The 25,459-nt window shown below is 33.4% G+C and overlaps 1 protein-coding gene across 3 annotated transcripts in view; it reads right to left on the bottom strand.

The window, feature by feature from the left end:
* Nucleotides 1-25,459, bottom strand: part of DMTF1 (cyclin D binding myb like transcription factor 1) — a 42,322-nt gene that overhangs the window by 6,539 nt on the left and 10,324 nt on the right. For 2 of the 3 annotated variants that reach the window (XM_037510669.2, XM_037510677.2), the window contains exons 4-14: nucleotides 25,011-25,133; nucleotides 20,397-20,491; nucleotides 16,762-16,876; nucleotides 15,779-15,855; nucleotides 11,613-11,770; nucleotides 10,478-10,510; nucleotides 9,469-9,578; nucleotides 7,296-7,524; nucleotides 5,992-6,143; nucleotides 4,171-4,380; nucleotides 1,755-1,840 (exon numbers count right to left, since the gene is read on the bottom strand). In XM_037510669.2, coding sequence (XP_037366566.1) covers nucleotides 1,755-1,840; nucleotides 4,171-4,380; nucleotides 5,992-6,143; nucleotides 7,296-7,524; nucleotides 9,469-9,578; nucleotides 10,478-10,510; nucleotides 11,613-11,770; nucleotides 15,779-15,855; nucleotides 16,762-16,876; nucleotides 20,397-20,491; nucleotides 25,011-25,133 — 1,388 coding nt within the window. The remainder of the gene's footprint in view (nucleotides 1-1,754; nucleotides 1,841-4,170; nucleotides 4,381-5,991; nucleotides 6,144-7,295; nucleotides 7,525-9,468; nucleotides 9,579-10,477; nucleotides 10,511-11,612; nucleotides 11,771-15,778; nucleotides 15,856-16,761; nucleotides 16,877-20,396; nucleotides 20,492-25,010; nucleotides 25,134-25,459) is intronic. The other variant, XM_037510684.2, reaches the window with a different exon arrangement.

Raw genomic sequence — 25,459 nt, forward strand, 5'->3', positions numbered from 1 at the left:
TAGACAACTTTAGAAAATATCTTTTATATTAGAGGATATGTACAAAAATAGCAATTAGCAAAATTTCTAAGTTTCGGAAAAGAGAATTCCTATTTTAAAAGCTGTTTAAAAGCTGAGTTCTTTTTACCCAAGTAGTCTAAAGGAAAAGTACTTTACACTTAGAGCTGGGAGTTAGAAAGCTGAGGTAGTCTTATGAACTTAAGATACACCCCCCAGCTCTGGGGTCCTGACTCACTTATTCCAGTTTCCTTTTCAGCTAAAGTGGGTATAATAACTGTCTCTGATGGAAAGGGTGTAAGGATTAGAAATTACTATGATGGCATCCAGCACAGCGGGACTTCATTATCTTTACTCCCTCCTCCTTCATGAAAGTGAAAGTTTTCCCTAAAGTTGTAATTATTATTCACATGGTCAGGCAGTACAGTAAATAGTTTATATACATAATGCTCACTTTTTTTTTTTTAAGCTGAGGCACTATTAGCACCCTCTATTAATTAGGAGTGAAGTTTCTAAATATTTGTGATCCCATAAGTAAAAACCTGAACACATACCCCAAATATATGTGCATTTGCTTATGCGGCCACCAGTGGGACAGAGAGAAAGGGGGGAGAGGAGAAGAGAAAAATGAAGTTTTGTTATCTACCTGTGACAAATAGTTATCTTTATACATCCCTATTTTGGAGACCACTGGATTAGGAAAGTGAAGCTAGGTAAGTAAGTTGCTAATAGAAGCTCCAAAATTGTTCAAAAAGAGAACCTTCTGCTGTGTTAGCCATACTTGTGATATTTGTGTAGAGGATAAACTCTTGTACTAATACTTCTTACAATCTCCGCAGCAATTAAATCTTACAATTTAAATAAAATCTTTGTGTTTCCTTAAGGAAATATAAGCTAATTTGGGGTTTACCTATTTAGGAAGTGGGATAAGAACTAGATCTTAAAAATTTTTTCCCCATTATTCCCAAAAGAAACCTCTTACAAATGATCAGCCACACCCTGTATGTTCTCAAACCAAAACCTCTGAGAACAGGCAAATACTGATCTACTTTTTGTCTCTAGATTTACCTGTTCTGGACATTTCAAATAAATGGGAATCATAAACAATGTAAGTGAAAGAAATAGCATAATCTTTTCCAGGTTCATTCTTGCAGTAGTATGTCTCAGTAATTAGTTCTCTTTTACTGCCAAAAGGTTGTTTGTATGGCTCTTGCACACACTACCCATTTATCAGTGAATAGATATTTGGGTTGTTTCTACTTCTGAGTTATTACGAATATGAAGATGTACAAGTTTTTGTGTGGACAAATTATTTCATTCCTTTAGGCATACCTGGGATTAGAATTGGGTCCTATGTCTAGCCTTTTTAGAGATTACAAGATTATTTTCTAAAATGGCTATTTCATTTAAGATTGGGATTTTTAATTTCTGTATCCCCAATGACTAGTGCAGTATTTAATGAATGAATGTTGTTAAATCATGTTAAGTACAAGCCCATTGAATGCACCCTACTCACTGGCACAATCATTTATATAAAAGAGCATATTATTAGATTATATACAGATGAAGAAAAATTATAAGGTCTGACTATGTTATAGCCATTTATCCTTAGAATCATGGACATATTTGCATGTGATGCCAATCATGTTAACTTTTATATTTCATGTTCTTATATGGCAACATTTCTAAAACTGACACTAACTGTTCCTTCTTTCTTATTAAAATGGCCAATATCTAATTTGTGAAGTATTACTCACTGGAAGAATCTCAAATGTCTGTAGTGTTCCACTGTTTAGTGTTATTGTTTCCGAGTCAACAGTAGGAGCAGGGGAGTCTGCTGAAGCTGTGGTGAGAATAAAGACAACAAATAAATTGACTTTGTAAATTTAAATTTCCCCTAGTATCCTTATAATTATGAAGGCCATCACATACTGAATAATTTTCCTGGTAACCTGAAGTCATTCAAATTTCTTAAATAAGAAATCTAACAGATTTGTTGGCGATGACAAACTATGGCCCACAGTCAAATCCAGAGCACTACGGTTCTTGTAACTAACGTATTATCAGAACACAGGCATACCTATTCATTGATGTATTTTCTATGGTGGTTTCTGTACTACAAGGGCAGAGTTGAGTAGCTGTGGCAGAGACAGTATTTGCTAATCCCTAGTATAGATCATAGAATGTTTCTGATGACAGTAAGAGGAATACACTAAGGCTAACCTACAAAAAGATAGGAACTTGGTAAAAACAATTTTTTCTGAACATTGTGGTAAGCAATATTGTATGTTTTGGTAGTCCCAAAACCCAAGTCTTTAGTTTCTAACACTAACACTTGCTAGCTTTGTAAACGTGGGTAAATTACATAATGTATATATTAAGAGATTTTATCTGTCCTACTTCAGTTAGGTCAAAAACATGAAATAAATGTAAGACAGTATTAATCAGAAAACCACTTTGGGAGCATGAACAGCACTTGAGAAATCTGATAGTATAATCTCTTTATAGGTGTATCTACTAAGGCTCAGATTTGATCAGTGTCAGCTCATGTTTATATAGCTCTAACACTAGAAGAAATGTGATTGCTTTCAGTCATATCTGTAGGTAGAAAGGTGATTTGGGATTGATTTTGAACATGTAGCATTTATTGTTTATTATATTCTGGTTTGAAAAAATTGTTACACCCTTTCCAAAAAACCTTCACTTGATTCATGTTCTTTCTCTTACTATCTAATGTATTCTTAGGATTATACCTGATAGAACTTGAAGTGATTCCACATAAATAACCTAAATCAAGGGTAAACAAACTGTGGCTACTCACATATGTAACTCAGAGAACTGTGGCCTGTAAAGTCTAACATATTCACATTTACTATTCTGGCCCTAAAGTTTGCTGATTCCTAAACCCTAACGCGAAGGAAGAAACAACCATGAGATTTTAGCTAGAATACCAAAAGTAACAGGTGCATTGTAAAATCCTTAACTATAATCACTTTTTTAGCTAGAAGAAATAAATTCTACATACTTAAAAAAAAAGCCACACTGTAAATGAATATTAAGGTATATACCATTTATATGTTTGCTGAGTTCCCAGTAAGTATTAATAACCTAAGAGCCAGGGAAAATTTTAACTATCTGCATGCACAATTTATAGCCAATAGTAGCTCTCATATTTATGGTGGCCTAGTAATTTCATTTGCTTTGCAATCTACAGACTATAAAACAAAACAAGTAGAGCCAAAGAAATTCTTCATGTTTTACTACACTGGTAGAAAGCTAGAACAAACAATCACATTTAAATTAGAAAATTAAATTAGGCATGACTAGTTTAAATGTCTCTAAGGATAACTCTTGACACTCTTGCATATTAAAGATATATAGTATTAATAACACCAATATGTGGCCCAGGGATTCTGAAACAGGATTATAAGGTACATCTGAAAATCTACAAGGTGTTTCTATTTGTCACAATGATTGGAAAGTACTACTAACATTTCTGGGTGGGGTCCAAGGGTACCAAGTGCCCTACAATGTGTGGAACAGCTCTGCAAAGAACTCTCACTTTAATGTCAATAGCCCCTCAGTTGAGAAGAACACAATGATTGGTACACTTTTGCCAATGACCTTGCCAATGAAAGACAAATAGGATTATATAGGGGAGGAAAAGTAAGGTAAAAAAGTGAATAATTACGGTTCTAAGAATTTCATTCTTATTCATTCTTTTTGCCTTCATAATGGAAAGGCAGAGAGACAGATCAACCTGAATAAGATCTTATCTGGCTTAGACTGTGATCTGGACATGCTGCACACTGGAATTTCCCTTCCCTAAAACACCAGATTTGTCTACTGGTGAATTATGACATGCAACCTTATGAACTTGTGAAACTATTTTATATAGTTTCCAATTAATCCAATTCTTTATAACATATGGAAAGATGATTTAAAATGGTTTTTAATGGCTGGGCAGTTGGTTATCACATGATAACTTGCCATTATGGAGTAACATATTCATCTTTTGTGGAAATATTGACGATATAAACTTAAAAGGCCTTAGATGTCCTTTACTTCATCAACTTGGATAAATTTCTATCAATGTTCCAGAAGACTGACAGGTATCAGTCATTAACCAAATCATATCAATCAAACAGCAAGAAGTCTTAGTCAAATACTTACAAACGTGGGTGATCTGGACTGGAATCTGCAAGGCTGTCATGGGGCTTGGAGAGATGGCTGCATTATCTTCCAAGTGGGCAACTCTGATCTGGACATGCTGCACACTGGAATTGGAATTACTGTTTGGAACTCCAGATCCTGATTTATTCTCCAAAAGCGTAGGGTTGTTTTTTTGATTCTCATGTAACTGTTTAAGACCTTTTATTAAGACTGAAGGGAGATGGGTAGACAAAAAGAACATTGATTCTCCGACAGACCACCATCTAAGCAGCAGGGGAGGTGGGGGGTAAGGAGGGAAAGTATTTGGAATAAATAATTGTGTACTGGATGCCAGAGCTTACCAAAATAACAATAAATATATCTTAAAACTATTACTTGTCTGAAAATTTTTGGAAATGTTATCCATTATAACAGACTTTAAAAATGCATATCTTAATATAGTCTTGCCATCTAAGACACATTAAAAAAAACTGAATATCATGCAAATAAGACATTTTCTGTGTCCTTATATTTCTTAATGAAATTCTTGTTATTTTAAAAGAATATTATTAATGCTAAGTAGCTTGTTTTCATTTTTAAATGAATAGTGTACTTCTTTATCCCCAAGAATTTAAGGGTACTTGACTGTTGGCTGTGAATCTAACTCAACTTCAGAGGTAGCAGCTGATCTTTTCCACACAGTAATACGAAAGCATCCTGAGTTCCTGAATGGGGACGCCAACTCTAAAGGTATCTTCCTCCACTCGTCAAGATAAACTACATTATCCACTCAGGTGAGGTTGCAATCTGGCTAGGTTCATGATACATTACTATTCATTCACGCTTCTGATTTTAGTATCAAATATATAAATTTATAGTTGGGTATTTAATATAAAAATCAAATTTTCATCAAGCCTATGTTCATAGCACTTATTTTTCATTTGGAAAACTGGAGCACAACACTAATGGGGTTGAATTTGAAGGAATGAATTTAATTACCTAATTTGAACAGGCTATACACCTTAATTTCAGGCCATATAACTTAGTTTGTGCCTAAGTGCTAACTAAGTAGGCAATGAAGAAGTATGTGTCTCACTTTTAAGCAAACCCAATTTAAGACTTTCAGATTTATATAAAATTAAGAAATTTATAGAGCCTCTGCTCTATAAAACAAAGAAATTCTCTAAAAAGCAGTTAAGATATTTAAAATTAATGAACTCATAAAAGTTGATTTAAGTATGTTTTTGAAAATACCTCTTTGTACACAGTGAAAATACAGTTACCTCCTATTCACAATTTTGCTTTCTGTGGTTTCAGTTACCCTCTACCTACTAAAATATTTTGAGAGAGCCCTCATTCACACAACTTTCATTATAGAAAATATTTTTTTCATTATATCATTGTAAATCTTTGTGCCTAATTTATAAATTAAATTTTATCATAGCTAGGTATATAAGCAAAAAAGTATAGATAGGGTTTGTTATTATCCATGATTCTAGGCATCCACCGGGGATTCCTGGAAGGTATTGGGAGGGCTAAGGGGCAAGGGATAATAAAAACATATATTATCTAAATATAACTCTCTATATGTAAAATGTATTTTCTCCCAATAATTATATCAGAGAACAAGACTATAGAAATGTGTATATTTTCATCGTAGGTGCTCTGAGACTCATAAATCACACTCACTTTTCTCAAGAGTTACCCAAAGACATAAAACAGAGGTTAAAGTAAAAACCTACTTTGACTAGTATCTCAAGCTGAGGCAACATATTTTGAACTTCTAATTTTAGGAGTAAATTTGGTACGAGAAAGGGACGGATTTAGGAAGTAATACATTACCAGGGAATGAAACATCCTTATGGTTTGCAATTTGCCTTTTGATGGTCCACCATTTACTTCGAAGCCACTGTGGTGAACGGACACTGCTCCATCCCTCTGCTAACAGATCCCAGTTTATGTCATTTTCATCAGCTACATCAAGCTCTGCTATCCTACAGGTTACAAAATAAGCATGTTAGATGTTAATTTAGTTCTCTGTAAAAACCCTCCTCTGACTACACATGACAAAACTGGCAATAAAGCAGATAGCAGGTTATGTCATTGAGATGCTCTTAAGTTGCATGGGAAAGGGTTCCAGGAGCGAAGACGTGCTTCCAGAGGTAAGAGCTATGAAGTATCACCAGCAACATCATCATGTTAAGGTTACAACCAATGGGATGACCCATAAATGATCAGAATCATATGAAGTACTATAAAGGAAAAGGAATAATCTAAAGTTAGAACAGTAGCTGTATTTGTTTTCCAGTATGTAGTAAGTTATTTCCTGGATTGGAGCTATTCTATTTATAAACAAAAACGTTTAGAAATGAGCTGTTTTTAAAGATGAATTTGAAAAAAAAAAATCTACTAAAAACAAAAATCTACACCAAAAAGTTTTAGACAAAAAAATAGCCAGGAATTACCAAGAACCCTACCCAACACAAGAATACAACTAAATTTGGGGCTTTATGATTTGTTTGTTTTCTTGCTTTAACTGTGGTAGTGATTTTGATTTTCAGTAGGGAGTAGCCACAGTGAGAGCTTCCACTAGAGTCTTAAATATTTTTACTCATTAGATTAATTAAAAAAGATAAGCTTAGGGTTATTATCTTAAAGCTATTTTGGGGTATGAAATGTATAAAATGGAAATGTCTGATTTGGTCCAGTTTGAAGGGATGGGGTAACTATAGATTGGACCTTGTTGCCTTTTTTAGCATAGTAGCCAAAGATTGAAGGGCATGGAGACTGAATAGCCCTCTTACCCTTAACATGCTCCCACTAGGTTAGGCCTAAGGCACATTGGTGGGACAGTGGAAAAGCTGCACTGCCGCTGCCTGTGCCATACCTGTTCTGTGGATATAGGGAGGACTTCAGTCTCCACGCCTTCAATCTGGTACCTTGCAGGAGCACTAAATCCACTACAAAGGAACAAACACAAAAGAAAAAGAGCTCAATATGAAATACTTAGGATATTAAATAATGGCTCCCTATGGGAAGGATGCTTTTCAGGTATTAGGCATCTAGGAAAACCCAAAGAGGAAAATCAGTTAAGACATCTACAGCCACTAAGGAGATTCTATTATTAAAAGATTTAGGACACAAACCTGAGGACGAGATTGATTTCATCTTCCTTGGTCCACTCAGTACCTCCACTCTGTTTCCAGTTCAGGTAGTTTAGCCATTTAGAACGACATTGCTTTTCTGAGCGGGTACCCACTCGTTCTGCCACAGCTGCCCATGACACACCCTGGGTGACTATGTCACCTGGTTCAGTGCTCGTCAATTCATGAACTACCTCTGCAAGTCTCTTTTCTTCTTCCTCCGTCCATTTCCCTGAAAGAAGGAAATCATCCAAACAACTACTGCTACCTTTTCCCTTTTTTTGGCAAATCAGATCTAGCACCATCTTTCTAAGGACTGATGGGGAAGTATACACATACCTACCAAGATAGCTGCATTTTACTAGCACAGCTAAGATTCTTAGTACAAAAAAATAGTCTTAGTAGAAAGTGTCAACTGACTCTTTAAGGAAAGAAAAACTACACAAAACATAATTAAAAAGGAGTATGTACTCTCAAGTTAGATTAAGCCTTAATGGGAAGAACTTCATCAATGGCATGACGGACATAGAAATTCATACTTTCTTTAAGTCTCATTTAAGACTCCCTGCGCTATAGAAGTGGAGTAAGCAAGTTCACTGGAGACCACTGCTTACAAGAATAAATGATGATGGCCAAGGAAATACCCATGACTTTTCACCAGTGAAAATGAAAACTAGGTTTATACCATCCACTTTCTCCAGCTCCAGGCTACTTTGATGGAATATCAGTAAAGTGTGAGACTGCTATTTAAGCATACTTTTATTCCAGGTTTTTCTGAACCTGTAAAGCCACTAAGGACATCAAATGTTTTACTTAGTCCATTTCCTAAGGAGCTTGAGCAGATAATAACTTTTCGAAAACTTCTACAAGGTGATGTGCTTGCTTCATCGATCATACATTCAACAAATATTTATTAAATGTCTATTATGTTATATGCCCACCATGGATTCAAGAATAAGTTCTGCTCTCCCATTTTAGCATGATATGAAAGGAAGGGAAAACTCAGTCTGTATTGTTTCATGGTGCGACAGAAGAGAACGCCTAGTCAGAAATAATGCCCAGCAGTTGGAAAGGAAGATGGTAGGTGAATCCCTCAGACTGGCAGTCAGGGAATGGCACGTTTCCCCAAATTATGCTAACAAAAGGTGTTCTGTATTCAGTTATCTTATATGAATCTCTGGGTCCCATCCTAAATCTAAGCTGCCATTCCCGCTTTATTCATTTATGCTGTCATCCTCCACAGAAGACAAAGTTGGTGGAATTTATGTTCTCACTGCCTTGCAGTTAATAATGCTGGTGGACTATTTAAGCAGGAATCATTCTTGATTCCACTCTGGCAATGTAGAGGGAGTGAGGATAGGAAACACTAGTTCCTGGAAGTTCAAGCTTAACTTGAGTACTGTTCTTATTGAAAGACTGAACATGCATTGTGGATTCTTTGGGGAACATCAGGGCTAAAGGGCAACTATGAGATCGCCTATTCTGACTTCTTCACTTTACAGAGGGAACTGAGATTCAGAAAGGTTAAATGACAGGTAGTGGTAGACCATTAAATACTGCTATTGGTTACAAAGGGTAGGTGTAATGGCATCACTAGTATATTTCTACACATTAAGAACTGAAAAGCCATTTATGCTCTAGGCTGGGTAGTGAAACACCAGCCACATTTTTTTTTTCCTACAGAAAAACGTAAGTTTGAAGTAAGGAAAATACACAAACCTTTGGAACACAGCTTCTTCCTAAATTGGGAATTCCTGGAGCTAAGTGTTTTCATAAACGTGAATTGATTAAGAAACCGTTAATATAAGTTCAACAGTTAGGTGGGACTAAAGTAAAATTACTTGCAGTATATATGCCTTAAAAATACCTGTATACAATAGTCTTAAAAATACTTTTCCAACTAGAATTTTGAATTGCTACAAAATTTCAACATGATAGATCCAAATCTTTAGAAACTGAGATGATACTGGATCCCCATGAGCAATGTCACTTTACACAAAAGCACAACAATGAAAGGTTAATGGGTCTATTAAGCTTCAGGGAAAAAAGGAAATTTAGAAAATAAAATTTAATGTGAATGACATTTCTTTTCAGAACAAAAGAATAAAGCAGTATCTGACAGAGGTAAGATGCTCAAATGGCAGCCAAAAAACGTCACCCATGGCACTCACAGTACCTGTGTTGCAAGTATCCTTCATCAGTCTGCACCGATCTTTGACGGAAGATGCACTTCTTCCTAGCGCCGCCCCTATTGTTGCCCAGTCATTGCCATGCTTTATCCGGAGCCTAAAACAAGAGTCTGCCAATCAGCATTGGGTTCAACTGTTTTCTCCCTTTTAATTTCATCATTTATTCTTCATTCTTCTTCTTCCCATTTGACTGGTTTGGAAGTTGTGGGCAGCAATACTTTGAGAGCCAAAGTTTGAAAGTGTGGCCTTTTTTTGGGGTCCACAGTTGTCTGTGGGTGAAAAAAAAACAGGCAGCAATTGCCTTTTTCCTGGGTCAGAGAAGAAATAAGTAACTTGGATATGTGTTCAAAAAAGACCAAATTTCCCCTCAGGTTATTGATACAATCTCCCAGGCAATCCCCAGATTTTTCCCGTTTGAGTAATCCTAGTAAGCTCTTCTTGGATAGCTGAAAAAGTTCCACAAGTCCTTATCACCATGAACAGGATCAACTTTCAATTGTTTTTTATGATCCACACACATAATCCATTAATACCTAACTCAATGTACAAAATTATGTTTCCTGTGAAATAGCCTTTCTAAACAGAATGGTTAGCCCAGAAATCCAGCAAAATATTTGGAAAAAAATCACTCTAAACTAAGCCATATAGTATAACCCTGATTTTGATCTGGTTTGTAAGTTCTCCAAATTTAGTCCTCAGTCTACCAAGAATGGCTTCTGATCTCTTCTGTAAATCCCATTAGTGGTCTAAAGACACATTTGTTTGGTGACTAGCAACAGGAAGAGACTAAATTTAAGAGTATGACTATTTGGTGCAGGTTTGTATTTTATAAACTCTTTTAATGGTCAAACATACTCAACAGCAGGATTAAATTATACTAATCTAACAAAAATCTGACATTTTAAAGTGAAAACTAAGACTAAAAAAAAAAAAAACAACAAAAACTTATCCTCCCCACCCAACTATCAGGATCAATGAAAAAATTTAAAAACTTACTCCTTGAGCTTTTCAATTTCCTCAGGTGTATATCTGAAAATTTAAAGAAATTAAAAAAAATCAATTAAAATAAAGAATGCCAAAAGCCACAATAAAAATTTTACTTAGGGAGTTGAATGTTAAGTCACTTGGAATACTGAAAATTAATTTTTAAATTTAAAGTAGTCAATTTCAAACTAGATTAATAATTATTAAAATTAATGTTTCTATTTTCCTTTTTAAAAAACAAATACTTTTAGTATAATAAAGTGAGCACAGTACAATTTCTCTAGGAAAACTCAACACTTAAATCATGTGTTTCTCCTATGCTGCCTGATTCTTCCTTTATTTCAAAATTAAGCTCAGGCACTAAAATAGCACAATTATTTCAAAATTCATGGATGACACTATAAACCAGAGCTAAAGAGAAATCTACAGTGAATTTTCACAAAGCACTTAATTTAAATTGTTTTCTTTTTTTTTTTTTTAACTCATGCATGGATGTATGACACACTCTTATGCCAATGTAACAGGTCTTTTTTTAAAGTGGAGAAGAACTCAATACAGTCAATGTATTGTTCTTTAAAAAAGCAATATCTAGGATGCCATACTACCAACACCTATAATTTCCAAAGAGAAACTAAAAATGTTAGTAACACCATATAAATTTTTCCACTATTGCCTGCCAGTAAATATTATGTATAATAAAAATCCATGCATCATTTCCAGATATTTAGTTACTATCCACTCTGGTTTTATTTTAAAAAGCGACTAACCAAGGAACTGCTATACTATAAGGATGAACAGGTAAAATGTTATTGAAGAATTTTAGAGCTCTTCCCATTATCTCCCAAATCTTCAACACTATAATTTTTATGTTACTTTTTACTACAAAAGCAGACTTTGATGTATATAGTCAGTTAATTAAAACTAGCTTACAGGTTTTTAATATTCTAATTTCTAAAAGGGGCTTTATTACACTAAAGTTTCACCATATTCACACTATAGACCTGGAGAATAAAAATATTAACATAATTCAACAGTAATCCATAGCTGTCTCTAATTAAAGTCTTGATTATAACTACATTAAAAAAGACAGTTCCTAAATTATTTCCCTTAATTACATGAAAACATGCAGCATTACAAGTTTTCATACTTTCCCACATGGTTTCTGTCATCATACATGCGAAGAACTCTTCTATAAACTGCAAACAAAGGCCGGTTCAGACCCCATGCTATAGTCCTGTAGAAATCTTTTCTTTCGTCTTTTGACATCTCAAAGATGATTTCTGTAGCATCTTTTATTCCGCGAGCCTAAATGGGTTACATTTCTTTGATTTAGGGATTTCTGATAAAATGCTTTTTAAAAGTTGTTTTTCTATGTCAAAAATCATCAATGGCATTTAGAAAAATAATGCACTGCTAATTCATTAATAAGTCAAATATAAACTTTAAAATGTGGCAAAGGAAATAAAGTGATACTCAAATGCTCCCAAAATACTGTCTTAAATCCATAAAGTCCTGCCACCCCCTTTTAAAAATCATAAAAATTTAAAATCTAAATAGAATGAAAAAAAAAAATCAGAAAGAAAATTAATGGATACAAATCAAATAAAAAACAGGAAAAATAAAACAATGCAATAAAAATTGATTCTCTGAAAAATCTCCATCAAGATTTATAAAATACAAAAAGATAAACAGGGGAAAACGAACAATAGAAATGAAAAATGGGGTATTAATAAGTATGATATGCTATAGACATTAGTCAAACATTATGAAAATTTTATGGCAATAATTTGAAAACTTACAAAAACAATAAACTTGAATAAATTTAAGAATAAATTCCTAGAAAAAGGCAACTTACCAAAACTGACTCAGGAAAAGAGAAAAAGTCTATTAAGTACAGACCATTAACAAAATTTTATCAATTAGTAATTTTCCCACAATGAAAAACAATACGCCCAGACGATTTTACAGCTAAATCCTACAAATGAATCAGTCAAAGAAACATAATTCCGATTTTAAACTATTCAAGAATAAAGAAAAAAATGAGGGGGGCTCTCTACCTTTTATTTTATTAGGCTAGCCTAATCTGAATAGCAAAACCAGACAAGTTTCAGAGAAGAATTCTCAGATCAAGATCATTTATTAACATAGATTCCCAAATTCTTAAAATATTTTATCACACTGAATCTAGCAATGTATAAAAAGGTTAATAATAAAAAATTATTATTAATCATATGTAGATTTATGAAGAAAAATGTAGTCTCAATAGATGTTAAAAGAACATTCATAAAATTCAATATCCATATTTAATAAACTTTCAAAAAACATTAAAGAACTAAAATAGGGCACGCACTATACAACATTCAACAGGAAGATGGAATATTGTAAGGATGCGCATTCCCTTCAAAATAATGCAAAACTTCAGTGCAATGCCAAGAAAAATCCCACAAGTCTTTCATTCTTACAAATCGATTCTAAATTTATAATTGAAGAGCAAAGAGATAATTAAGAACAGTCAAGACATTTATGAAGAGACTTGCCCTATAAGAAACCAGGATTTCTCAAGTCAGTGCTAGTAGTGTAGGTATCAACAAACAGAACCTGGGAATACATTTGAAAGCTTGAAGAATACAAGTCTCTGGAGGCTTGATTTAGGAGATGGAAAAAATATCATTCCATAATAATGATTGAACAATTGTCATTCATGCAAAAGACCCAGAGCAATGAAACCCTATTATCACGCCTGCAGGGAAAAAAATCAGTATGAAAGGCAAAACTATCAAGACACTATATAATATCTTTAAGCCCTTGAGGTAAAAGAGGATTTCTTAAATAAGAATGTAAATCATAAAAGTAAAAAGATGATTTTGATACTGAAATTAAGAATACTTTTTAATCAAATGATACTTCATGAGAAGGAAAAGATACGGCACTTAATTGAGACAAGAGATCTGTGACACAAATAACCAAAAAGCTATTGGTATGCTACATATATTAAGGATGTGCAGAAAAAGAAACAATCCTGTAGAAAAATTGGTGAAAGAAACAGGCATTTCAAAGAAGAAACACAAATGGTCAATAAGCATAAAAATATGTGGTCAGAGAAACACAAATTAAAACAATGTCACTCACACCATTCAAATTTATACAAATTAAAAAATCAAGTAACTAGAAAGGACCCAAAAGACCAATAACTGTGGAATGGATAACTTATAGTAAATATACTTGCACAATGAAGTACAGTTTTAAATCAAGAGGATGGATCTCAAACCACGAAAGGAGCCAGTTATAGGACACTCTACAAAAAGTTCAAAACAGGTAAAATTACAGTGGTATATACATTGTATACTCTCCTGAGTGTATAAGACTTAATGTAAAAGTCTCAGTAAAATGTTTGAGTTTTATAATCTTTTCTAAAATTCTTCTGTTTATGCAATTTCAATTCTATAAACGATTAAACCTAATTATTTACCAAGCACCTACATACAAAGCACTGTTGCAGGATGACCATACAGTGAGATAAATGATTCTCACCCCCCTTTTTTTGGTTTGTCAGTGACTTTTATTTATCCTTTTACCCAAATTATGGAATATATGATGTCTACTAATTGGTTTAAAAATGGTTTTACTATGTTATTAAAAATATCCCATAATAAAAACAATGGTCAAAAATCAAATTCAAACAAATGATCTTTTCCTAAGATCAGTATATCTTCTTGGACATTTGTTTTTTCCTACTATCCCATTAGCATTCTTCCAGTCATCCAAAACAAACATTACTCATTTTCCTTCTGCCCTAATATCCAGTCATCAACCTTCCTTAGATAAAGGCTTAATTATTTGCTCTTTCCCAGCCAATTCTATTTCCACCATGTAGTTCCAAGTTCTTACTACCCACACCTGGTCAAGTGATGGTCATCTTAATTGTTTCAAAGTTTAGTTATGATCCTGTCCTCTAATCATACAGTTGGAAGGGTCCTTGGAGATTATCTACTCTAATCCCTAGACAAGAAACAGGCTTACTTCCTAAAGTTTGGTATTCTTACGACTTGCTACTGATTTATCTAAATCCACAGCCTTTCTCCAGTCTTAACTAAAGCGTATGTGACCAGTGTACAACTTCACTACATTTCTGATGGTCACTGTATTTGTTTCTTCTCAAACAATTAGTTTGGTGAAGAGAATATTCATGAAGAAAGGATTAAAGTTTTTAACTACAGTATACAAAGTTTTGTTTAGGAAGAGTGCAACTTAAAATTAAGCTTAAGAAAGATTAAGAAATATTATAAATAACCTAAGTACCAAGCAATATGAGAATGGTTAAATAAATTCTTAAATAATGCTAATGATCTATATTTCAAATATGTACTACTTGACTCCATTACAGGGACCAACAGCAAGTCCTTGGAAAGATGTCGTTGAGAAGAGCTCAGAACTATCTCACTGATGTCTCATTTAATTAAGGTACCTTTTTTTTTCATTTTTATAGGACAAAGTTCTAATTCTTTGGGCTAGACTCCAAAGACTAGTTTGCAGAAGCTAATTATCTTGGTTCAAGTTAAAGGGATTAATTAAATGTTCTCTGGATTTGATCTCTGGTTCCTTAGTACTTAACATTTTACTCATGCTGCTCCCTCCAGTCTTATTCTAGTGTGAGTTCTACCCCTTTAAACTCAGCTCACATCCTTGTTCTTGAAAAATGTTTCCATAATTGTACAATTGTGAGAATATACTCTTCTCTCATTTCATTCAGAATTCACAACATGTATTTCTCACATGCTACAAAGCCTTATAGCATTCTTTAGCTGTCTTCAGCATTCCCAAATGAAATGCCAGGCCTTTTAAAATGCAAACACTACATGTTAAATAATTTTATCTCCAGCACCTCAAAAATATGTGTTCAACAGACATTCTAATCAAGAGAACAATTAAGCTAACAGGAAATCAGCCCAAATATGAAAATAAACCAAATTTTTTAAAACAAGGGAATGACTTAATTATAATTATAATTTAATTCAAAGAGGATACATATCTTAGGCTTTAGAAAATGTAAGCTTAAACGCTAATTACTGGCTGCTTAAAAAGACAAAGCATTATGATTCTGAGAGACTATTAAAATTGTGTTTGAATTTCAGGTGTTGACTAAAGCAATAAAGCTATTTTAAACTGAAAAGTCAATTATTAAATTACAATATATTGACCAATCATCCATTACAAAAGTTAACAAAAAACTCTTTATATATAATATGCTGCCTTGGGAGTTTTGGAATTGGCAGTAAACAAATTAGAAAAACAAAAATATATGCGGCAAGATACCTTTAGATAGCGTTCAATATTGTTCATCAAAATATCAATTTCTTCCTTGGACCACATTCCCTGCTTCCATTTATGTCCTTTAAAAGAAAAAAAGTGAGGTCACGAAAATGTTATTCCTTGAGAGGAATAAAATACCAAAGATTTATTTTGTTATATAGTAATTTATCTGTAAGAATAAAATATAGCTAATGCAATTTCTCATTCATCTGAAAACTGAAAGATCTCCAGAGAAAGCTGCTTTTTATAACCTCTAGTTTTATATATTTGATCATACTAAATAAAGACAGTGAGTAAAAGTTTGAAAAAAAATTACTTCCCCTCAGTTATTTATTTCTCTTACACTTTCGGCAGTACAGAACAACTAAGGACTTAAAAATATAGAAAAGCCAAATCATACTCAAACTTTCTGAAAAGTTTTTCTAACGAAAAATAAATTTTATGGGCTAAAGAATAAGTACAAAAGATTTTAAGATGAGGTAAACAAAATACAGTGGATAATAAGTGAGTAATACATTCCAAATGAGTATTTACAGCGGTGGAAAACAGTCTATTTAGCTTACTTTTGTTTCCTTTCTGTAATTCACAGTGTCATATACTTGTGGCAACTTCCTAGCAATCCTTAGGAGCAAAGCAACACTAAACACTATGCTACTTTAAATTTCTATGATCTTTAAAAAGGCTTCACTTGACTTCACACTTCCATATACAAGTGTTTTGTCTTCTAAACGTCACCCTGTACGTGTGTTCAAAATTAACAAGATAAAATCTACTTCATATCAAAAAATAATCATCGATTACTGAAAAACAAATGTTGGTGTCATGGTCTCATTCAGAGCTAAATTTAAGTCAATTAGAAAAGCTCAATTTTTGTAACTAATCAATCACAATTATTTGAAGGTCTAATCCAGAATAATCCTGTTGACTATAAGCTTTTTTACCTCCATTATTTTCCACTGGACACTAAAATTCACTGTATGTCGTACCTTTGTTAGTCAGAGAATCTTTATCTTCTTTAGTTGTAAACCATGCTTGGCTAACTGCTGAAACTTCCTCATTACCCAAGGGAGATATTTCATCTAGTTGCTCATTCTGTAGAATCTTAAAATGGCAAAAGTGAAAGGAAAAAAAAAAAGGCAACATGATTTAATAACCAACTCAATTCACCTTTGTTTATAATTCATTCATAGAGTAAAAATATATTTAAAATTTCTAGAAAGACAGTCTTTATAATTGTGGCAATGTGAAAACAAAATTATATACATTAAATAAAATACGACCTTCATTTACGCAAGTAGCTCTGTACTGATGAGCTGAATTTTACAGACTATTCCATTAAGCATTTAAATCAATATAGGCTATCCAAAACTATGTCTTTATATTTGTAAAATGAGCTCATATATACAATAAATGGAAATGCTAGGATTGAGTTATGATTGTTAATGTCTTCATAGGTAATCCGCTGCCTATATATCTGTAATATAATCTCTTGCTAAATTTAAATAATTAACAGGCCATCAGAAGGCATTATTGCAAAATCTTGATTTATTGTTTACTGACAATTTTGTTTTAGCCGACCACTAGAGCTGATTTGCCCTCATTAATATGGCTTCTTCTTAAATAGCTATATAGTACTATTTCTTTTATTACTGCAGTTAAAGCAGTTTTTGTTGAGAAATGCATATTTCAAAAAATATCTTTACTGAGATAAAAGTCACATACCATAAAATTAATCTTTCAAGTATACAAAACCAGTGGTTTTCAGTATATATATGCTAATGTCACAGGTATATTTTAAATTACAGACATACTTAATCTAACATATTATGCAGGAACAAAGATACCTTTCAGAGAGTTGACCTTGGGCTAAAGAGAGCTATAGTATAAGACAGGAAGATTTGGTAACAGTAACACCTTAGTCAGGTATGAACCTATCACAGGCAAATTGGTAAGGGGAGTCACATGCCTAGTGACCACTCAACCCAGTTTACTCTCTGAAATGAATCAACTGTGAAGCATTATCACTGGATAGAGGTAAATCCTGACTGTCCTAATAGTCCTGGACTATTTCTTGTTTAAGCAGAAAATGAATTTCTAATTCCAAGAAGGAATGAAACCAATTTCACTGAGAAAAAGAGAAGCTGTCAGTGAGCAACCAAAGCCTAATGAGAAAAGTCACACCTCTATTGTCATTTACTTTATTTTTATATCTGGTGATAATGAATATACTCTATTTATGAAAATACCTTTTTAAATTTTTTAAATCCATGGGCAAAAAGCTAGAAATCACTGGAATAAATATGGAAAGTTTTAAAACCCATACTTATGTGTCATACATTTAAAATATTCTGTATAAAGCTGAGAATTGAGACAGGCCTGACAGATGATGTCTAGGGTCTTTTGTATTCTGAAGATCACAAATGCATTGAATTTCATTAGAAGTTATTCAATAAGGATGATGAAGCTAGCTATCAAAAGACTTTAATACACACAATACCCTCTTTTAAGTTCTGTAATATAGAAAGTAAAGAATTAACAAGCTATCATCGTTTTGTTTATGCTGAATCCTAAATTAATGAGTTGGTCTTCTCTTAATCAGTTGGTCAAAAGAATAAAATCAGCATTTCCCAAAGTGAGTTTATATATACAGCAATGTCCACTTTATGTGCCTTAGGAACAAACCCATTATGCTGATTAATTGCTATCTTTAGGTAAATAATGTCTTATAGCTCAAATTTTTGTGATGAATAACAATTATTACTTAAGTTGTATAATGTTAAACAACTAGACAGTCATCAAATGAAGCAAATAATTATTAAGGTTAGCAGAAATATTCAACACCGCCAATAACAAATGAGTAAATGAGAATAGCAGGACAATTAGAGACCTTAAAGTGTCCATCTATGCCTAGTATATAGATATTAATACCTTTCATGGTATTTTATTGATCTTTCTCTATGCAGAAATCTTAAAATTACTCAAGCTTTATTTGATATAATGCTGCTTTTAAAATAAGTCTGAAAATTGTTCGTCTATAACATATACGGGCTTAGAAATCTTAAAAAAAAAAACAACAACCTGAAAATGGCACCAAATGAGTCCTTGCAACCACAAAGTTCTATATATATATGTGAGAGAGAGAGAGATCCCCATCACTGGAATAAGACATCATATATTAACTATTGAACTGCAAAATTTCTGTAACTGGTTTCGTGAAAAAGGGTATAGCCAAAGTTCAAAACTATTTCTGAATTTTATGACATGTTGACCTTCATTCACAACCTTTCTTAATGTAATTAAACAAACTTAGGAATTATAAAAGTTTTCCACTTATTAAAACGGTAATAACAAACCAAGAAACTAATATTAAATTGTAACTCATTAATTTAGGATACAGCCCAAACAAAATGATCCTATAATTTGTCTTATAACATTGCTACTGCTCAATCTTAGATAACCAGGTTGTAAATCAAATCAAACATATGTATACAGTTATTTTTACTGTATCAAAAACAGAACTGAAGTGACTACATAGACTTTGAATCTGTTAAGTCCCATTTGAAAGATGTGTTCTAATTATTCAGAGGGCTTGGAAAAACTTCTTGTTTAAATCACCCTCTGAAATTCAAGGGCAGATTATGAAGATCTCCAGCCTAGCTCAGAGTTATTTGAAGCACATCAGAGACTCACTGCTCTGGAAATCCTCAAATCTGAAATAACTCTGAAGCTCCCTGTTGCAAAAGAGTCACTGTGCACCCATGGCAAGATGTCCTCATTCTTGATGTTATGCATCAACTTGAAACTATTATGCTTCTTAACTGAATAAGGGTCATTGTGATGCTTCACATAAAAAAAAAAAATAAAACTAATGGTACAATGTCTCTACTGCCTACTTCAAAAATATTTTATTAAATAAAAGATAAAGGAAAAAGGATGAAAGGCACAATCAATCAGAGAGAAAGTTTTAAAATAAAATAGATTTAAGTTGCAGCCTTAAAGAGAGAGCAAAGAATTTGGCTTACTTTTGACAGGAGTAACTTAGCTAGTTATATGAGACAATTAAAGAATACACATTAAGGAAAAAACTGTAAGACAATAATTATCCAAAATCTTAACACATGGCAAAGTGTATCTAGCGCTATAAGTACCAAAAGGAGAGGTACTAATGTAGCTATGACTGTTATTATTAAAAATATATTTAAAATGACTAGCTTCCATTCACAATAGAACAAACAATGCACAGGACCTTTCTAAATCAGTCACTACAGGCAATTGGTAGGTAAAACTTAAATTAAAAAGGTTTATATCCTAACAAGCATCTCATGCAACTGTAGGATAAAATGTAAAGTTATTCAGTAACTCAGGTGAAATCACTTCATGTAAATAAAGAATGCCCATGCATCATCTGTTTCAACAGATGTGAACCACTCCACAGGGAATGAATTTTAAAACTGTCTTTGCTTACAATTTGAAACTTGTATATGAAATTGAAATGAAGTAGTAATAGTAAGTCTTACCTCAATTTTGTGGTTACTTTGTCAAACAAAATATATTCTCATCATTTTTCCAGCTTAACTATGCATAAAGGATAATTCTCTCACACCAAGTAGACTTACTATACCTGGATCTGTGTCACTGTTCCCTCAGTAATCTCATCATCTGCCACCTCTGTGGTTGCAGTCATGGTCACCTCAAAGCTCTGATCATTTTCTGAAACTTCAAGAAAAAAAGAACAGTCCAACTCCAGAATAATAATGGTAGGTTCTAATTCTTTTTTAAAAAATTCATGAAAACACAAGTGACAATCTAATTTCTTAATATTCTTTGCCAATATACCTGCTTATTTATATGCTTAACAGATATTTATTGTACAGCTAATACATACTATATTATTGCTCTGGGTGATGAGACTGCAGAGAGCAAAAGTAACAAAAACCCTGACTTCATGGCAATTGCAGTGGTGGAGGAGACACATAATGAAAACATCATGTTGGAAGGTGATAAGGAAAAAAATAAAGCAGGAAAGAGAATGTGTTGAGAGAATGGGGGTGGGGGTGGTGTTTTGAAATTTTAGATAGGAGGCCAGCAAAAGTAACCAAGACTTGGAACAAAGTAAGAAGGGGAGTTGAACATGCAAGTATCTTGAGAAAAAAGCACTTCAGGCAGAAGAAAAGTCAAAGGACAAAGGCTCTGAGATAGGAGCATGCTTGGACTATTCACAGAAATACCCAGCAGTATGATGTGCCCAGAGCAGATTGAAGAAGGTCAGAAAGATATCATGTGGCAACTCAAGCCACTGTAAAAACTTTGGCTTTTTAATTTTCTTGTGGGAAACTACTGGCAGATATAGAGGAGTGATATAATCTGACTTTTATTTTAACAGGATCACTCTAGTTGCTATGGGGAAAACAACCAAAAGGGCCAGTATGAAATCAGTTAAGAAGCTAACAGACGAGAGAGAGCTCAGTTTTAAACATAATAGTTTGAGAAACATAATAAACCTCTAAAGTTACTGGAAATGTGGACTGGAATAAATCTGGGAATCACCTCTAGAAATAGGATTTAACACCACAAATTACAGAGAGTAAAAACAGAAAACGGAATTCATCTGAGTCCTAGGGTACTCCCCACAGTTAGAGGTTGGGGAGCTAGCATGAGAGGCTGAAGAGAAATGGATGGAAAATGAAGAAGAAAACTAGAGGAATATGTTTCTCAGGAAGACAAGCAACAAAATGTGTTAGGGAGGAGGAGATGATAAGCAATATCAAAAACTGGTTAGATCAAGTACAATAAAAAACTAAATTATCATTGGTTTTAGCAACAAGAAGTTCTCTACAGATCTGGGAAGGGCAGTTTTGGTAAAATGTTTGAGATGAAAGCCTGAATGGAGTGGTTTAAGGAAGGATGGAGAAAGAAATGAAGGCAAGTATAGAAAATTCTTTTAGGTATTCTGCTCTAAAGAACATGAGAGAAACTGTATGGGAGCCAAAAATGGCCCAATGGAACTTCTTATCTTAAGATATGATATGCTAGTAATGCTAATAGGGATGATCCAATAGAGAACGAAAAATTATTGATTCAGAAGAATAATCAGAAAGTTGTTGCAACAATGTACTATTCCTTGAATTCCATTTCCTATTCCTTGAATAGGAAAAAGGGTAATATCTAGTAAACTGAAGGGCTGGCCTTAGCTAGGAGAAAAGATGAAATATACGGACGTAAAAATGTGTGGTAGTTGAAACTTGTAAATACTATTTTCTGGCTACTTCAGTTTCTCAGTAAAGTAGAAAGCAGGGTTATCCACTGAGAATAAGAAAGGTAGAGAAAATGTACCTAGGATATATGAAATAGTCATCTCAGAGTGGGAGAAAGAACTCAGTATGCTATGAATGGTAGACAACATTATAAGCGCACCTTAAGTAAATGATCATAGATTTTATAAAGTGAGACCAATCAGCTTGCTTGTACTGTTTTCCTCGATCCCTTCCAATTAGCTGTACTGGTACAGACATAAATAGGCAGATATATTTAATTAGTTATTTTTTTTTTGAAGCTATATTTATTTTTATACAAGAACTGGGGTTCTTTATACAGAGGCACGGGAGGGTGAGAGGATTCGCCAGAGAAAGAGCGGAGAGCAGAACAGGCAGATGGACTGACAGTGCTGCTGAGGGGAGCAGCAGGCGAGACAGGAGAGGTCTGCCACCCACGTGGGAATCTCCCTGGCCGGTCGGGAATTGAACCGGAGTTACAGAGGGTGCAGACAGCTCCACAATGCAGCACTCAACCTGCTGCACAACCGGGGAGGCCCCTAATTAGTTATGTTTTCACCAAAAATTAATGAAGTGAGAAGGAACAGATACAGTTTGAGAGTAAATGCAAGATATTGATTATAATGATTAAGAAACTGAAAGTGTGTAAGAATTACAGCATATAGTGGTAAAGGAACAATGAATAAATTAAGATTAATGGGCCCCAGTGGGCAAAGGATTGCAGGAGTTAAAAGTGTATTAGAGGAAGCAAACTGGAAAGACGGGAAGCAGTAGTAGGAAATCAATGCCTAAAGCAGATCACAAATGGACTCCAGTCAATAGGTAATGGCAGGATGGGAGTGATAAATGAGGCAGTGTGGAGAGTGGAAGAAGTAAGAGGCTAAGGTACTGCAAAAATCATATAAATGAACAGTCATCTAGAGTTGTAACTATGAATACAGAATATAATAATTATGGTAGTAGATGAATATTAAAAGAAGTGGTCAGGTAATGGTCCTGTCTGATTAATATGAGAATTAAGAGAATTTTTAAGCCCCAGACAGATAAATGTTATCATCAGTTTTATAAAGCATATAAAGAAAACCTGCATATTAAATTTAAAGGTATATCTTTAAAAACTAAAATTCACCTCCACAAATTCTCACAAATAATGATTTGCCCATTCATCATCAGTCCTAGATGATAGTGATAAATATAAGATTTAATGCTTTAATGTAACTGTTAAAATGTATAAACTATCCCATGTTGATTTTATCAGCATACTTTTTATAAATTCAGGGAACATGTAAAAGTTCAAGTCTGCTCTTCATAAATTCAGTTTTATTGTAAATATTAGGCTCCAGAGAACATCTTCCATGAAATGATGCTGATATAATACTATGCAGTACTTCTGCTGTTATGTCAATACTTCCATATTATCTTATCCAGTTAAATGAATGAGGGTGTGAAGAATTCAGTCTAACATCATTAAATAGAACAAATTTATCAGGTGCAGTTTTGAATTTCACTCTAACCAAATGAATTAACCACTCATTGTTTATATTACAATGATTACTCAAAAATTCTAGCTTAAATAAGTCTCAGAGATATGATATACAGGATATTACTATCCTAAATAAAAATACATTGCCTATTTTAAAATTGCTAAGAGAGATTTTCAAAATTCTCATTAAAGGAAAAAGAATTTGTAAATATGTGGTGATGGATGTTAACTATGTGTACACAGACACACACACACACTTCACTGTACGACCAAAACTAATGTTATGTCAAGTCCATCTCCATTTTGTATTCCATCTCTGTAAATAGGTCAATCATTTTAAAACTGAATCACAATATAATGCCAGTCGACTTAGGAGAGAGTTTTAAAAATCACATGAATCCTCATTAGAAGGAAATCATCTAACTAGAAGTAAATTATATAAGCCATAAATGAAATGAATAAACTATTAACATTTAACATTGTCAGTAAACTGTATAATTTCTTTTCTCTCCAATTTACTAAGCAATTAATTCTGTAAATACAGAACACATATCTACTTGTAGAGACATGATTTTCCAAGATGAAAACTAGTCTTAGTTTTTCCCACTGGAAGAGGGTATGATTTTGCTGAATGCTGGGCACAGAATGAAAGTTCTTAGATATGACAAGACTCTTCTGCATAGAGTGCCATCAATTGCTTTGTGTCCCAACCCCATTGCCAGGGACTGAAACATTTATTCCAGCCTTTTGGGGTCACTATAATTCAACAAGATTTCATATTCTTGCTAAACACATCAGAAATAAAATCTGGTGTTATAGCTGGCACACTGTAGTATTTAGTCAATAGTATTCCACACCATGTAATATTCAGTCAATAGTATAGTAAAAATACTATATCTTCTTAGAAGCTGGTTTATTTTCAATAATCTTGAAATATAAACATGTTAAAAACTTTCTTAAGAGAATAAACTAATCAGGCTTCTCTCTAACCTTCATTTAGCTATATTCCATATAAAGAGGCAGGGTAGCACTGTGGCTAATAGTATGAACTGCAAGACTCAAAAGGCTTGAGATGACTTTAGAATAGTTATTAGACCTCTCTGTACCTTCATATCCTCATTTTTACAGTAAGGTAATATTAATATCTATACTAAAACAAACTTTCTCATTAAGGGCACATATGCTTATTGAGGGCAGGTGGAAAAATCATACTCTTTAATACAAAGCAAGGACATACATATAATTCATTAATGAAAAGACTGAGAAGATTAGACATTATATGCAGAAAGATTTAGAGCTATGTCTGGCATATAAATATGCATTCATTAGGTATTAATTAAAAAGTTGTTTTTTTTTTTCCCCCACTAAATGAAGAGAAAAATAATGTGTCCAAGCCTACGTTGAAATGCAACTTGGTCTCTTTTAAGCTAAAATTTTCTTTCAAAAGGGAGCTCTCAGTTCATAATATACAGTAACTTACGTGGAAGTGCAACAACTGATATGCAAGGAGTAGAACCATCAATACTCTGATCATCCTCAGAAGAGAGACAAAGTCTTTTATGTGGAGGTTCAGTACTATCTTCTGAGTCTATTTCATCAGCTTCTAATGAAAATAAAGTAACAAAAATCTCAGAATTTCCAAACTTATTGAGAAAAGACAAAATCTTACAAAACAATCTTCCTACTGATTTAGTTCAGTGAACTAAATCCATTTTTGTAAGCAGGACTCAAAAAGACATTGCATTCTGTATGTATACCTAGTGCAGTACCTTAGTTTCTATTCTTATGACAAAGGACTATGAACAAACCGTACCATTTTTTTAAAAATATCACACTTTTGAGCTGTTATTTACTTGGCCAAATATGTCACATGTAAAGACAAAGGCTGGTTATTTATTCGTTCACAAGTATTTGTTTAATGTCTACTCT

The sequence above is a fragment of the Talpa occidentalis genome, unplaced genomic scaffold (genome assembly GCF_014898055.3).
Source record: "Talpa occidentalis isolate TD23 unplaced genomic scaffold, MPIMG_talOcc4v2.1, whole genome shotgun sequence".
Classification (NCBI taxonomy): domain Eukaryota; kingdom Metazoa; phylum Chordata; class Mammalia; order Eulipotyphla; family Talpidae; genus Talpa; species Talpa occidentalis.